The sequence below is a fragment of the Sciurus vulgaris genome (genome assembly GCF_902686455.1).
Source record: "Sciurus vulgaris genome assembly, chromosome: 3".
NCBI classification, from domain to species: domain Eukaryota; kingdom Metazoa; phylum Chordata; class Mammalia; order Rodentia; family Sciuridae; genus Sciurus; species Sciurus vulgaris.
In genome coordinates, this window is record NC_136463.1 from 153,698,751 (window position 1) to 153,714,647 (window position 15,897).

Sequence of the window (15,897 nt, forward strand, 5' to 3'; positions counted from 1 at the left end):
AGGAGCTGATCTATAACATTTTATATACTTTCATGAAACAAACATATGAAAGTGGGATATTTCCTTTTACTTGTCCATTGTTACAGATATCAGATTACATAAAACTACACTTGTAAAATCCTTCAGAAATTGTAGGTCAGAAAAGCCAAATTATGTAGAGAAAAAACAGTGGGAAAATAATCTGTACCATAAAAACCATTTCACTTAACCAGTTAAAATGCGTATAAAGCCAGCCTAGTTTTTAGTGTAAGAATCAAAAAGATTCAATGTAAAGTAGTAGATGAACTCATTACAAATATTTTAAAACACCACATGAAGCATAATCTCTCAGTTCACATTATGAGATTATTGAGTGATTTCAGATAAAGCTTTAAAAAAAATACCAATCATCATCAGAAAGCCAATTTTCTCTTTCCAAGATAGCTGACCAATACAGTCCTTACTTTTTTAGCTACTACTTGATATAAAAAAAAAAAAAAATACACATAGAACCTGTTTGGAACATCAGTTAATATACAATTATATTTCATGACTTCAAAAATCATTATTTAACAACTTAAACCTTTAGTTTTTTTATTTATACATGTAAATTAATATTTTAGCTTTTCTTAAATCAATGTCTTTATACAAAGAAAAAAACAGTGTACATACATTTTATAAACAAACCATACCAGTTTAACCAATATCCTACTTATTAGAAATAACTACCACTGATGAAAGAAAGAAGTATATTTCCACAATTTCCTCCACATTATAAAAACTATAATATCTCACAATATACCAATTTTAGGAATGTCCCCTTTTGTTCAATACTGATGAGCAGAATTCTTAGTTTTAGTTAAGGAAATGTGAAAATGTTGCCATAAGGAATATTTGGACTTAGCATTTAAATAGTACTTTGCTGAGCCATTGACACCTTACTTATATAAGAAAACCTCAAGTGGAATCTTATAACTATTGTATATTTGTTTTCCAGGTCAAATTATCTTTTAATATTTATTTTCCCCAGGGTAAGCAATCCTATGCATAGGTTAAAGGGGCTTCATTCCTTAAGAGGTTCTTTAAAAAATGACATTTGGTCAATAACATTTTCTTTGGTAAATTCATAATGAAGATGTAAAAAAATTTCTCTGATATAATTAACACTGAGCTGTTTACACTTAAATACAGCAAACCAGATTGATATCAATCAGTTCAGTGGCTTGGGATGGATTGTCCAATTCAATTCATTTCTCTTTGAAAATAAAAGGATCGCTTTATTAAACCTACCTGCAAATGCACAATTTTTAAGAAGGACTAATTTATACTTAAGCTATACCTAATTTTACTTTTTGGTAAAATCTATATTAAATATAATAGCATAATAGCAGACACCTAAATATGCCTTCATTTGTAAACATCAGATTTCTCAAAATCTAGAAGCAATACAACCTACATTTCTGTACTATGCTGCAAGTTATTTCATATCATTCTTCACTTTCTGCTAACTTCTATCCTGAATTGTTTGCCCTTGTGTATGTCTCATAGGACTAATGGCTAAGATTACAAAAATACTGAAGAAATGACCAAAATTTTGTGGTTGTATGGTCAGGGTTAGAAAAAAAATGTGCCTGTATGGGCAGGGAGGCTGGATAGTGACTCCTGTATGACCAGTTTTCCTATGAAAATTCAGTGCCAGTTTAATATACCCAGTAGATACACACAATGCAAGTAATACTAAAATTTGTTTTATATTGCCAGTTCTGACCACCTTAGCATGGAAAATCGTACCAATCTGGAGACTCATTATGATTTTATTAGCACTCTTGAGTTTTACACTGCATTCTATCTCCTAATCTGACAAATATTCTAATTTTAAAGAGTTTAAACTACCAATATTTAGTTGGCTTTTAAACAACTTATTTCTAAAAAGCACTTTTAAAAAATTAAAGTAGTACAAATAAGTGTCTTGACCAACTTGGTGGTGAAACAATGACAGTAATCATTCAACCTGAAAGATAAAAAGTCTCATGTTCAGACTGTTTAAGAAAAGTGCCCTAAAATTCTTAGATTTTCTGATCACTGGCATGACCTACTGAACTTTTTTTAAACTGAAAAACAAGTAACTGAAATACTGATTTTTTTCCCCAGAAAACAAAACTTACTTTGTAATGTAATTCGTGATCAGAAATGGAGAGATCCTCCTTACCAGTGTTTTTACAATATGCTACCCATAAAGACAGATACTAATATTTTTATTTACAAATGAACATGCAGAAAATTAAATGACACAAATGATTGTCAATAACTAAAGTACGCAAAAAGGGACCCATACAAACCTCACAAAGCGAGGTAGGAAAAAAAAACCCACTTCATTAAAATATTCACAAAAATAGTGCAAACAAAACAATCTAATTCTTCTCAGTATTCCAGTGTCTAATAAATAATTATAATGAATTTAAAGCTACTAAGTGGAATTTGACAATACAGGTTGGGAATATTGAGCTTATGTATCTGACTACCGCATGTAAGACATTTTATGTGGTATATACACTTAAAATGACATGTTCACTGTTCCATTATGGAATCATAAGCATCACACCATAAACATTTTTCAGTCACATAAGAAAATATTGCTTTCATCTTCTCTAAGCACATTAAGGTCCAATCTCTCTTTAGAAATCAATGGAATCAGATTTATTTAAGCTTTACTTTTACAATACTCCATTATGAAATAGTGAACGGGCCACCTTATTTGCCGAAAGCTGGCTGATTAAAAAATTACTTTAAAATAGCTACAAACACTGAACAAAAAACCATTTCACTGAGCTTACTCTGCATTTAAATAAATTCCCCAAAATATAAACAACACGGCAGCATATCATGTGGCAGAAAATTAGTAAGGCATAAATTAAAGAATAATGTACATAACCTTGTATCTGTATAAGATAACTAAATTTCTGGATTTAATACTTAATGTGCTGTATTCACCAACTACTACAACAGAAATGTAAAGAAGCTGCAGAAATGGAAAGTATTTACGTACCATATTTACCATAGTATGGGTAAAGAGTGGTAGTGGGATGTTAATATGTATTTGATGGGAGATGAGGTTTGATTCTGGCTCTGCTTCTTCATTATGTGACCTTGTCTGTCACAACCTCTTTGAATCTCAGTTTCCTGAGGATGAATATGTGTGGGGAGACTAGACTAGATTATCTCTAGGGTCTCTTCTAGCACAAAAATTCTGATTCTATAATAAATAGGCACAGAAGAGTTGATTTGGTAAATAAGGGTGGTGGATAGGGGATCCGGATTTTAAAATACAACTATTTTCCTTCTTCGCTTCTTAAAATATTTTCATATTTAAGTCTCACTTCTGCCAGGTGAGATGGCACATGCCTGTAATACCGGTAGCTCAGGAGACTGAGGGAGGAGGATCACAAGTTCAAAGTTAGTCTAGCAAAAGCGATATGCTAAGCAACTCAGTGAGACCCTGTCTCTAAATAAAATACAGAATAGGGCTGGGGATGTGACTCAGTGGTTGAGTGTCCCTGAGTTCAATCCCCGGTACAAAAAAAAAAAAAGTCTCACTTCTAAGTTAAATTTAACTTTTCACTATACATTTTATTTGCTTTCTAGTAATATCTTAGAATTAATGTCATACAGAAGAATTCCCAAACTCTTCTGATAATTTCTTTGTATACCTTAGTTCAACCTAGCACAGATGGCACCAAATTGTTTTATTATAGAAAACAAGTATTTTCTCCCTAAGTATCTTTTTCATAGATGGGTGAACTTTAATGGAGGTGTAAGAAGTATAAAATAAAAGATTGTTAAAGGACAAAGTATAAATTACTGGCATGTGTTTGTAACAGCTACTGTATACCTGAAACAAAAGTACCAATAAATAAAAATACCAATAAATAATGCAAAGAGATAATTAAAAACTTGGAAATTTGATAGTTGAACTAACTCATTTCGTTGTAACTATATCTTATATAGGAAATTTGTTCTAAGATCCTGAATGGAAATCTAAACTAAATGAAATGTTTCTTCATTGGGGCCAAATATCACACCTACAAGAATGGAAAACAAATGTTACAGGGTCATGAAACATTATTAAGTATGCGTACAAAATCTATATGTATACATGTACAGATAAATAAAATCCTCTAAGATGAATTTTTTTCTTGCAGTACTGGGATTGAACCCAGGGACACTCTACCACTAAGCTACACTCTCAGCACTTTTAATTTTTTGAGACAGGGTCTTCTTAAGCTGCTAATGCTGGCCTTCAACTTGCCATCCTCCTGCCTCAGCATCCCTAGTCTCTGTGATTACAAGCTATGGCACCAAGCAAAATGAAAAGAATTTAAACCACCTTTGCAGATATAACAAATGATTTCTCAACAAAAGGAATTTTTATTATAGCTTTTACTGTAATTTGATTTATTTGGTATTTCTTTTGTGCTTCTAACTGAAATGCTTGATTTGGATGCCAACATGTGCACAACTTGTTGAATTAAAAACAGCCTATATAAACCAGGTATTTTTGCCACTGAGGAAACTCCAGCTATAGCCAAGATCTCATTCCCTTGTAAGTACAATATTCCTTTCCTTACATACCTGTAACTTTGCTTTCTTTAGTATGTTATAAAGTTGTATGCCTCCTTTATTTTGGCTGTTTAAAAATTCTTTTCATTTATCTGACATCTCTCAAATGAAAATAAAAGATATCTAAAATATGTCTGTGATATATTTACATACCATACACCTATAAATCAATAAACCATCAACTTTTACCTGGACTTTGGCAATATTGTGGATACTAGTTCAGGTTCTAGTTTTTCATTTTCGTATGAGCTGAAAAATGTTACAGATCACTAAATTCAAATAAGTATCTCAATATCCTTACGAATATTCTAACAATGGGTTTAAAAAAATGCTCTTACAATTAAAAAAAAAAGGAGGGGGGAATTTTAGGTGTGAAAAAAAAACAAGATATTTTTCTAGTTATGTTTATCAAAAGTTATGTGTAATTTCAATTGGTAAAAATTTTAAACCATCAATTAGAAGAATACTTGCTTTCTGTAAACTCATTTTTCTTTCACAATAATAAAGTAAAAATGTCTAAATGTACAAAGCACTAATAACTGTATTTTGTGGAAGGATAATTTATAGCAGTTCAAGTCACAATACTGATTTTCAAAAACCTAGTATATTCCCTTCTTTTTCAAACATTAGAGCTTGAGACCCAGAAGAGGTTATAATAAAATCTTATCAACCAAATCAGAATTTAAAAAATGTTTTAAAATCAATAATGTACTTCTGTAGCCTTTTAGCAATTACCAAATGCTACTTACATACATTCAACATCTAGCTTACTGGCATGATTTCAAAGTTTTATAAAAATGAGAAACTTTGCAGATATATGATTAGAAGATACACAAACTGCATTACACTAAACACAAAGGCAGTGTAGTCCTTTCAGGAGAAATCAAGTCAGTACCCCCTGGTAGAAATGTTCTATAAAAATGTGTCACATTGAAGCGTGTTTTCAGCCAACTATCTGTCCCTGATGTATTTCCTTGGAGTACATGATCTATCAGGACTTTAGGTTTATTAATCCAAAATGTCTGACTGAATTTAGGTACATCTAGAAAGCAGCTGAAAGGGTTTCTCCAAGAGTCTACACATCACAGAAAGTGGATTGAGAAATCCCTCTCTTTACCTGAAGACGTACAGTTCTACTTCAGTCATCATCAGCTCACAAAGGAAAAGAAAACACCAATGAAAACCCCCTCACACACAATTCCAACAAGCTAAACAAAAATCTCCCTTCCCCCAACAAAACCCCAGCACCAAAGTGTCAATCATTCCTGGGAAACAGAACATGCTCCTTGAATTCTCTGATTTGTTAGCTGTTCAAAATTTAAGGACAGAAATGACTTTAAGTCCTTGTGGGAAGAGGGAAGACATGTTAATAATGGCTAGAAAGCCATTGAGAAAGTGCATTATCAATTACACAATCAACTTAGAGCCCCGCCCTCCCAATGGAGGTGGCCACAAATTGACTTAAATGCCTCAGTAACTGAAAAACTAAGTCCTTGGGACAAAGAAAATGGGGGGAAAAAAAGAGCTACCCTCATTTTAATGAAAAAGTACAGCAGTCCACCACCTTTACCCATGCTTCTCAAGAAAATGATTGCACAGACTCAAGAAGTCCCAAGTCATAGCAGAATCTCTGAGGCACTCCTGGTTAAGAGAGAAAAAAATATGATCCAGTAATCTTCATAGTTCTATAGATTATGTGAACAAACCCGTTTTGTCTTATTTTTGAACAAAAGCCAAAGAATCATTTCATAGGGATCATATATACCACTTCCTCTAACATATCCTCAGTCTCACAGTGTTGAAATGGGACCGATCAGCCTATGATGGATTGCACATCACCCAAGGAAAAAGGAAGGCATGGAAAAGGCAAACGTGTTATACTGCTTCACAAACACATTTACAAGGAACAGGTGAAGAGAAGGAGGGAAAAGAAAACCTTATTGCTGTTTTCATACAAAATACAGTATGAAGATACCTAAACTAAATCAAATCTGATTACAATGACCAATATTTTCACAATGTGGGATGAAGTGTCTTCTTATACAATGAAATGTTCCGTTTAAAAGGTAAGCAAAAAGAGGAAGAGAGGATGTCAAAACTACACCTGGGATATTAGCTGCATATTGAAACTTGGGGATCGAGACTGCTTGGTTAAGGGGGCTCCTGGGCTGAGGAGCTCTTTACCTTCACCAGCTTGACCTAGCCGGTCTTCCTGTAGACTGATAGTTGAATATCGATTAGCATTATTAGTTGCCAGATTAGTAACTCCCTCAGTGCCAACCCCAATGCTGGTACTTGCTTGACTGCCATTTACATAGTCAAATGATTTACTCGAGGAAGCACTGGCTGTCCGGATTAGACTTAAACTATTGGTTTTTGGCACCACCTGGCCAGCAGGCAGGCTCAGGTGTTTCTTCATTGGTGTCAGTTCAATGGAATCTACACTAAGATCAGTTGGTTGCTGAATATACTGCTTGCGAACTACTGAATCTCGAGGGATCTCACTGGATTTGATGGCAGAAGCTGTTTCTTTATCTTTGGCTGAACGCCCAGTTGCTACTTTCCTTAAGCTTCCCCTCTGAGAAGATGGTTTGGTCCCAATTGGCTGGCTGCTGAGGGAAGCCCCTGATGAAAATCCTTCATCTGCATCATTCAGGTTTACAGACTCCTCTCCTCCATTTACACCCTCAGCACCTAAAAAATAAATCAGAAAGACTCAGTAATAGCTAAATTAAGAAGCAGTTGTGAATAACAACAGTGACCTTATCTCTTGATTAACATTTGCTATGGGTTCATAATGATCTTACTATCTTGTCAACACTTCTAAGTAATTTAGACCTTAATCTATATAGAATTCTAATATGCTATTTACTGTGTTCATTACTTCAGCTTTCATAAAACATCCACAAACTTACTTAGCATACTATTAGTATTTAGCACATAAAACTAGGCACAATACATTAAATATAAACATATTTATATATTTATAACTCTTTATAATGTACTGTCTTTAATTTGACATGAACATATCTACCTATTATGAAACAATTGAAACCTTTTCCTCTCTTATTTAACCCACCATACAATGTACAAAAGAGACTGCTACTTCAGTTACCTAGAATTATACCCAAACCTGGTTTATGCCTACAGGCCAAAACTTTTCTTAAACTACAAATAAAATTTTATATTTGATAACTGCTTCTCTATGGCTTGAAGGCTTTTAATATTGAAGTAGTAGATTTTCTAATTCAAATCTAAAAAACTACACTGTTTCCAGTAATTTCACAATCATATTTTGTCTTATGGAAAGGACTACTCACTGGTTTCAATACTTTCTTGGATAATTAATATGAAGAAAACATTACTAGGGAACAGTGGTAAAAAACTCACAGGGATATTTAAGAAGGATTTTCATTTTCTACAGTATGTATTTTAACATTTTAGATTCTTAGCATTGAGATGTATTACTTCCATAATCACAAACCACTATACTGCCCCATTATATTGAACACATGAGCAATTAACATAAAAATCTGTATCTTGAGTTTTTGTGGGAAGAGAAGTATATATAATACATTGATCATGCTGTTCCAGAAAGCCCAATTCTCTATTGAAAGTATGACCATACAGTCTCTTAGAAAATTAATACATTTTCTTCTTTCAAAAACTGGTATTGGTATACCAAATTAAACATTTTTCCCAAACTGCAAATCAGTTTAATCTAAATCTACAAAACTGATGCCAACATTATAGTTACAGTGAAATGTTAGGAAATAATCTACACAAATATTACTTTGAGATACAGGTTACCTAAGCAGAAGATAAATAAAATATTGAATCTTTTATTTAACAGAGTACCTAGAAAAATAAAAATACATTCTTGGCTATATTGTTCTCATGGATTTGTTATTTCCTTCCTTCTAAAGAATGAAATAGACTACCCTTAAAGCAAAAGGCACCTTGTTATATATATATACATATATATATCCCAGCAGTTTAATGTTTAATCATCATGCAAAGCTATATGAAAATGCATTTACTAAGAACAGTAGCAGCTGACACCATTTCTCTCAACCTCTTCAAGAAAATAGTATATAACATACCTTGAAAATTAAAACTTTACATTCATATTATTTTAGTTATTTACTTAAATTAGTATAAAGAACTCCAAAATGCCCAAGAAGAAATAGTTACTAATTCAGAAGTAATATTAGTAATATAAAACTAGGGATGAACATAAATATATCATTGGATTTATCTATTGATTAGGAAGGAGACTGAGAGACTTAGTGCTAGCTTTGAATCTTGCTACATGCAGATCTGATGCCAAAGCAATATGACCATAAAAGAGATGATGGTAACATGGAAGGCCACCATGCAAGAGAATCTACTGTATTTTATATACTAGGAAATGTTTCATTATACTGGAACAATGACTATACTTTAATCACAGGAATTGTCTTCAGTTTAGTAGGTAGGTGATAGGCTTATATTCTCCCTTCAATTTCAACATATAATATGCATAATTTTAACTATAAAACTATTTAAAACCATCATAATTTAAAACATTTTTAAAAAATCAGTTATCTACATTAATCCAAAAGCTATAGCACACTACACAACTTCTCGTAGGTTTTAGTTATTTCTTTCCTTCTGTTTAAAAAAACCTCAAGGAAAAAAAAGGCAATTCTCAAAACATTTTTCCTTTTAGTTTTCTCTCTAGGCAACAATAATACCACTTCTGATCCAAAGAAAACCCTGTAAAGGATTTTTAATGAACTTTTCTACTTATAGCTGCCTTTCCTATAAATCTAGCTTCTACTAATATTGATTGAAAACTATAATTAAGCTAGACTAAAGGGTAAGTTTTTTTTGTTTTGTTTTTAAGAAATTTCAAATACACTCAAACTTACTCCTCACTGGATATGGTGGCTCACAGCTGTAATCCCAGAAACTCAAGAAGCTGGGGCAGGAGGATTTCAAGTTCGAGGCTAGCTTCAGCACTGAGCAAAACCCTAAGCAACATAATGAGACCCTGTCTCAAAAATAAAATAAATAAAAAAGGCTGGGGGATGAAGCTCAGTGTAAAAAGTGTCCCTGTGTTCAATCCCCAGTAAAAAGAAATTTATTCCCCTTTCCTTGTGGTTTCATATCACCAATCCCTCACTGAAAATGATATTTTACCAGTAATCAGAAATATGAAAATAAGGTATTTAAATATTTAATAGAATTCAATAGGATATTAAAGAGAAATTACTGTTTTGATTCCTTTTTCAAAATGTATGACTTCTGATGAATTGGAAGCAATATTTCAGACTAATCCCAAACTTCCTATAATTTTATCAACTGTTAACAATGCTACATTTAACAAATACTTTCAACAATCCTAACAATGGTAGAAGACACTTTTCAAGTAGCTCATTTAATCATCAAGAATGTAAAGAAATAAGATGATGTTCAATTTAGGCCAACTCTGGGTTCCACATCTATTCATACTCTCATTTTTATGCCTTTATGTAAGGTAAAAATTGATTGCTAGGGAGAGCATCAAGAGATATTAAAAAAAAAAAAAAAACATAAAAAGGGAAGGCTGTATCTTCCATAGCCATATAAAGATCTCTGAAACAGTACCTACTTCTCTGGGTTCCTAGATCATGCACATGCAATACTGTAAAATGAAGTAAGGTCAATCTGGGCAAATGGGCAAGGGCACAGTGGATATATTTAGATTCTTACTGAGCATGCTCAAAATTCTAATGCACCAAAGAGTGAAAGACTTCCTTAAGGTGGAAGTTAATTGCTTTATATATGTTCAGTCCTTAAAATAAGCAAAAATATGTACCTCTTTTAAAACTACTTGGTTTATTTTGCAAATTAGTAATGAAGGTTCCACAGTTTCATTACATGAAAATGAAATGAAGGTTTCAATACATTAGGTAATGAAAAAGCTATTTGGCTGCAGTTCCCTCTTTCACAGAGCTAACTCTTGATATTACATGCAAGCATCAAGTAAGTAATTTCCTGGAGGAGAGAAATGTTCTTTTACAAACAGTGATGGGAGATGGTATGTAAAAAATTCTCATTTTAAGATAAACTACATTGTAGAAACAAGTATCTACTAGGATATCTGACCTATAAATAATACATTTCAATTCCATTTAGGAACTACATAATACAACCATGATTTACCATGAATTATAAAATGTAGTGTGCACCAGGATAGCACATTTATAGAGGAAAAGGTCAGTAATTCTCTAGACCAAGGCAACTTAACACAAACACTATAAAAAATCCAATCAATATAGCATACTCTGTCAAAAAGGTAAGAAATTCTTGTTAGACTGTTAGTTCAACATCCTAGAACTAAAGATAAATTGACCAGCTCCACTTCAATTTCCCAAGTATACTCATGTTTTGAAACTCTTTTCACAGATCTTTAAAGAATAAGTTATTGTATAAATAACATATTGACTAATACAGCTCATGTCCATTGGGTGCAATTTTTTCTCTCCTTTTGTTAGAATAAACATGCTCAGTAATGAAAAAATTCCAAGCATTTGCAGATCTTTTGGATACAGGCCTCTGCCTTGTTAGTAGCCATGCCAAGCTGTTCTTTGATTACACAGGGATGCACACTCCAGGCCAGCACAAACGGTAACTAAAGATTGTACCTAACCTGGTGCTAGGCATATGGGGAAGAGAGGTGCTTTGCAAGGAGAAGCTAATACACTCTGGGGTAGTGGAAACACACACTAGAATGGAAAGATGTTCTGCTTGGGGATAGAGAGCCAGGATCCTTCTCCAGCAACTGCCTCACTGACTTCTGCCTCCTCATCTCTGTCCTACCCTCTGTTGTGGCTGCTGCTGAGTTGGGCTCCGGCGAGCCATGCTCAGGGGTCCTGCGCACCAGCACCTCCCCCTCTTGCACACGTTTGATCCCTAGGTCAGTGGAGCCGTGTTGGATCGGGGAGCCAGGAATACTCGAGTCAGCCTCGTTTGAGAAGTCAAAGCCATCTGGGATTCAACATATAAAATTTTAGTGCTTTTGTGCTGCTCTATTCTTTTCTGATCATTCTGACCCAGGCAGATAAGAAAATGTATATATGGATATGATATAAACACAAACACTATTTATATAATTACATGTGTGTGCATAGCTTGCACACACATAAGGCAGCAGATGAACAATGTGAGGTTTGCAAATGAATAGGACAGAAAAATAGGGATTAAATGGCAATTAATATCTCTTAGGCAAGACAGCTTGACTATTCAAGTACCGTATCTTAATGAAATACTGCTGGGTTCAGCACTTATGAAAAAGGAAAAGCAAGATAAAAATCCAAAAACCACAATTATTTTATGGATAATTTGTATTATATTGTTAGTTTGGTCAGTCATAGTTTTCGCCCACAGTGCTCATACATGCACCTTCTATTTTTTTTCCCCAGTAAGTTAACAGGCTTAAAGAAACTATTTTCCTGTTGCTATTACTAGTTCAAAAACAGAAAAAAAATTAATCTGATCTTATTTTTGTTTTAATATTCATACAGCAGTATAACATCTTTCTACCTTATGTACATATTTATATTAAAATAACTAAGTATTTAATCACATTTCTAAGAGCTATCTTAAAAACTAAAATATTGTACTTTAGTTATACAGAGTGCTATAATACCATGAGTTAATATAGTCTATACAAACAGTGATAAATTTACTTGAATCCACGAGCATACTATGGGGACTTTGTACTTACCTTCTCTTCTCCATCTATGCCGACGGATTGAAGCTGTTGTAATTGCAGTCCGAGAAATCCTTGGCACTGTTGGGGTGACTTCCACTTTAAGTACTTTCTGGCCCTCTTGTGAAGAATCAGGAGCATCAAATGGTAATGAGTTTTTCATGGCATTGGCAACCTAAAATGATAATATAAGTCTATACAAATGAACAACCAACATGGAGCCTTTGCTTATTCTGTATTTCATGTTTCCATAACTTTTTGAATATGTATTTAAAACCTGTCCTATTATAACAAAAGTACAAATGTCCCAGAAATATTTGTATCTCCAACTTTCTGTATTCTTTAAAACAGGTTTTTCAAAGGAGAATTTATTTTTTAAAAAAATGTGAGTCACAGGGTTGGGGGTGTAGCTCAGGACTACAGAACTTGTCTAGCATGCACCAGGCCCTAGATTTGATCCCCAGCACCACAAAAATAAGAAAAAAGTGAGTCATACTCCACTGATTCTTGAAGTTGTTGACTTTCAAGGAGAAAAAGCATTCCAAAGAAAAAGTGTTTAACATTTTGCACCCTTATATAAGAAAAGTTTGAATAAGCTTCTAGTCTTCTCATGATAAATAACAAGCAAAATTGAAGGGTTTTTTTTTGTTTGTTGTTGTTTTGTTTTGTTAATTAGGCTTTTCTCCACTTCTCTATTTACATAAAGAGAAATCTTCCTTAAATACTTCTAGCATTGTGCCACACTTCTTTCTGCTACCCTGGAGGAAGTGTGAGAAACCTGGTTGCTAAGTAATTGACAGTTGACTGATGAATGTTTCTTAAACGGGTTACTAATCTAGCAAAGTTCTTGACTTAAAGGATTATCTTTTTCCCTCCCTCTCCAACTGGCCAAGTACATATGGAATGTAGCAACCTGGAGAGATGTGCCTGACCTGCCCACTCAGGCCTTCTCTCCAGAGTGCTGCTCCAATACTAGGCAGATGTATAAGGAGTTAAGTATCTGAATTTAGTCGTTATCAGTAATATAGATCTCCATAGGCCAACTATTTGCTCATCATGTGGCTTGAGATTTGAGAAAGAGTTATTATTTATTGGGTCCTTTAGAGATGCCAACAATAAAGGAATAATCTGTTCACCTGTACTTTTTATTTAATTTTTAAGATGGTTACAAGGATAAATCATGAATTTAAAGAGCCTTATAAATGCAATGTAGGATGATGATGTAATTTTTTTTTATCCTATCACCTGTTTTAATGTAACCCTTAGTATAAAATAGGGGATACTGAAATGAGAAAAATAGGAATATAATATCAAAGAACTATTGCAAATGCTACCTTAATGGATTTATAATTAGCTTAAAATATTTTTTAAAAAAGAAGACGACGACATAGCCAGGCATGGTGGGATGTCTGTAATCCCAGTGAGTGCAGGAGGGTAACAAGTTCAAGGCCACCTTCATCAACTTAGTGCGACCCTGTCTCAGAATAAAAATAAAGAAGGGCTGGTGATATAGCTCAGTGATAGAGTGCCCACCTCCAACCCCCCCAAAAAGAAAAGCTATAAACAAAATGACTTTTAAAAAAAGTACTGCAGGGCTGAGGGTTGGAGCTAAGTGGTAGAGCACTTGCCTAGTACGTGTGAGGCACTGGGTTCCATCCTCAGCACCACATAAAAATAAATTAAATAAATGTATTGTGTCCATCTACAACTAAAAATACAAAAAAAGTACTGCAAATCGAAAATGAATAAATATTATTCAAATATCATAAAAACTATAAAAAGCTTAGAAAACTGGAAAGAAATAAAAATGATCTACAGTCAAATCATCTAGACAATTTATTATTATTTTGATTCCTATGTCTACATTTTTACAAAGTTGTACAATGCTTTTCTACTTGACACAAACTAGCATTTTTCTTTCTTTTTCCTTCCTTCCTTTCAGATTGAACCCATGGTCTCATGCATGCCAGTCAAGTGTTCTATCACTGAACTACATCCCTAGCCTCATCATTTTTATTTCATATAAATTCTCAAACTGTAAATTTGTCAACTAAGTACTATATAATAAATCATTTTCTGCTTGGAACATTTTTTTTTTTTTTTTGTACTAGGGACTGAACCAACAGCACTTAACCACTGAACCACATCCCCAGCCCATTTTATTTTATTTTTTAAATTTTGAGACAGGGTCTTGCTAAGTTGCTTGGAGCTCACTAAGTTGCTGAGGCTGGCCTTGGACTTGCAATCCTCCTGCCTCAGCCTTCTGAACCGCTGTGATTATAGAGGTGTGCCAGTTAGTCCTTTACGATTTAAAATATCACTGTAATGCTGTGTTTCTAATACAATTTTTGGTATTTAAAATTAGTTTCCTGGGATACACTGCTAGACGTGGGAACGAGAATGAAAGAACACACTCCAACATTTACCAGACTACTTCCACAAAGGGGTGATCAGAGTTATGTCATACTACCACATCACAAAAAATGCCTTCTTCACTGGATGTTTGTCTTTATATTTATCGTTTATGGTTTTTGACATTCATTTATTTTGTAGAGTATAAAATTCCATATACAGAATAAAATAATTGGCTTTTTCTTGCATTGCCTACTGAGAATATTTTTCTTTTTGTTCACTGTGTATTCACTTGGCTTTTGAAAAAACTAATGGTTTAGGTATTTGTGGAGGAAAAAACATCAAACTCACTTTAGTGATTCATCTTAACACTTCAGCTTAGAAGGTCTTCCTTTTTCTACAGATTTGAATAACATTTCTTCTCTCTTAAAGGATTTCAAACATTTAATTATTTAATTTACCTATATTTTACTTTTAGTCCTTCTATTTTTAAACTGAGTAGTACCTTCTTTACACATAGGTTATAAAGAGTAAGTCATTCAGGTGCTGCCTGTAGTTCTAGCTACTTGGGAAACTGAGGCAGGGGGATAACAAGTTCAAGGCCAACCTGGGCAACTTAGTAAAACCATGTCTCAAAAGAAAAACAAACAAACAAAAAAAACCAGAGTGGGATGCTGGACATATAGCTCAGTAGGAGAATGCCTCTAGGTTGATATCTAGTGCTGAGAAGAAAACATAAATAAATATAACTTACCAACAGTGGTTGAGAAAAGAGTTCTAGTTGAGCTCTATAAATGATGTCATCAAGAACTTCCTGGCCAAGGTCCCACTGTCCATTATACCTGTGGATAAGCATACCATTTACTATCTTTAGCAAATATCTCTAATCCTCACACATTTTTTTATTGTTCTAAGTCCTACTATTTTGGTTGTAAAATAAGATTTTCACATCAAATTTTTTCTTCCTGGCAATGGGGATCAAACCACTTTACTATCTATCCAATCTTTTTAATTAATTTATTTGAGATAGGGATTCACCAAATTGCCCAGGCTGTCTTCAATTTTATGTGATCTTCCAGAGATGCTAGAACTACAGGCATGCACCACCATGACTGCCTTCACATCAACTTTTATATTATTACGTTTCTATAATGTTCTAATTTTGGTTATAATAAGAAAGGACATTTCAAATACTATGTTTAGTTTATAGA

General features: G+C 33.5%; 1 protein-coding gene across 8 annotated transcripts in view; it reads right to left on the bottom strand.

Annotated features, from left to right (window-relative positions):
• Nucleotides 1-2,936: 2,936 nt before the first annotated feature.
• HYCC2 (hyccin PI4KA lipid kinase complex subunit 2) overlaps nt 2,937-15,897 on the bottom strand; it is a 79,700-nt gene continuing 66,739 nt past the window's right edge. For 7 of the 8 annotated variants that reach the window (XM_079133124.1, XM_079133123.1, XM_079133128.1 and 4 more), the window contains 4 exons: nt 15,441-15,528; nt 12,350-12,509; nt 11,443-11,610; nt 2,937-7,290 (listed from right to left, as the gene is read on the bottom strand). In XM_079133124.1, the coding sequence (XP_078989250.1) occupies nt 6,695-7,290; nt 11,443-11,610; nt 12,350-12,509; nt 15,441-15,528 (1,012 nt within the window). In that variant the 3' untranslated portion in view covers nt 2,937-6,694. The remainder of the gene's footprint in view (nt 7,291-11,442; nt 11,611-12,349; nt 12,510-15,440; nt 15,529-15,897) is intronic. The other variant, XM_079133129.1, reaches the window with a different exon arrangement.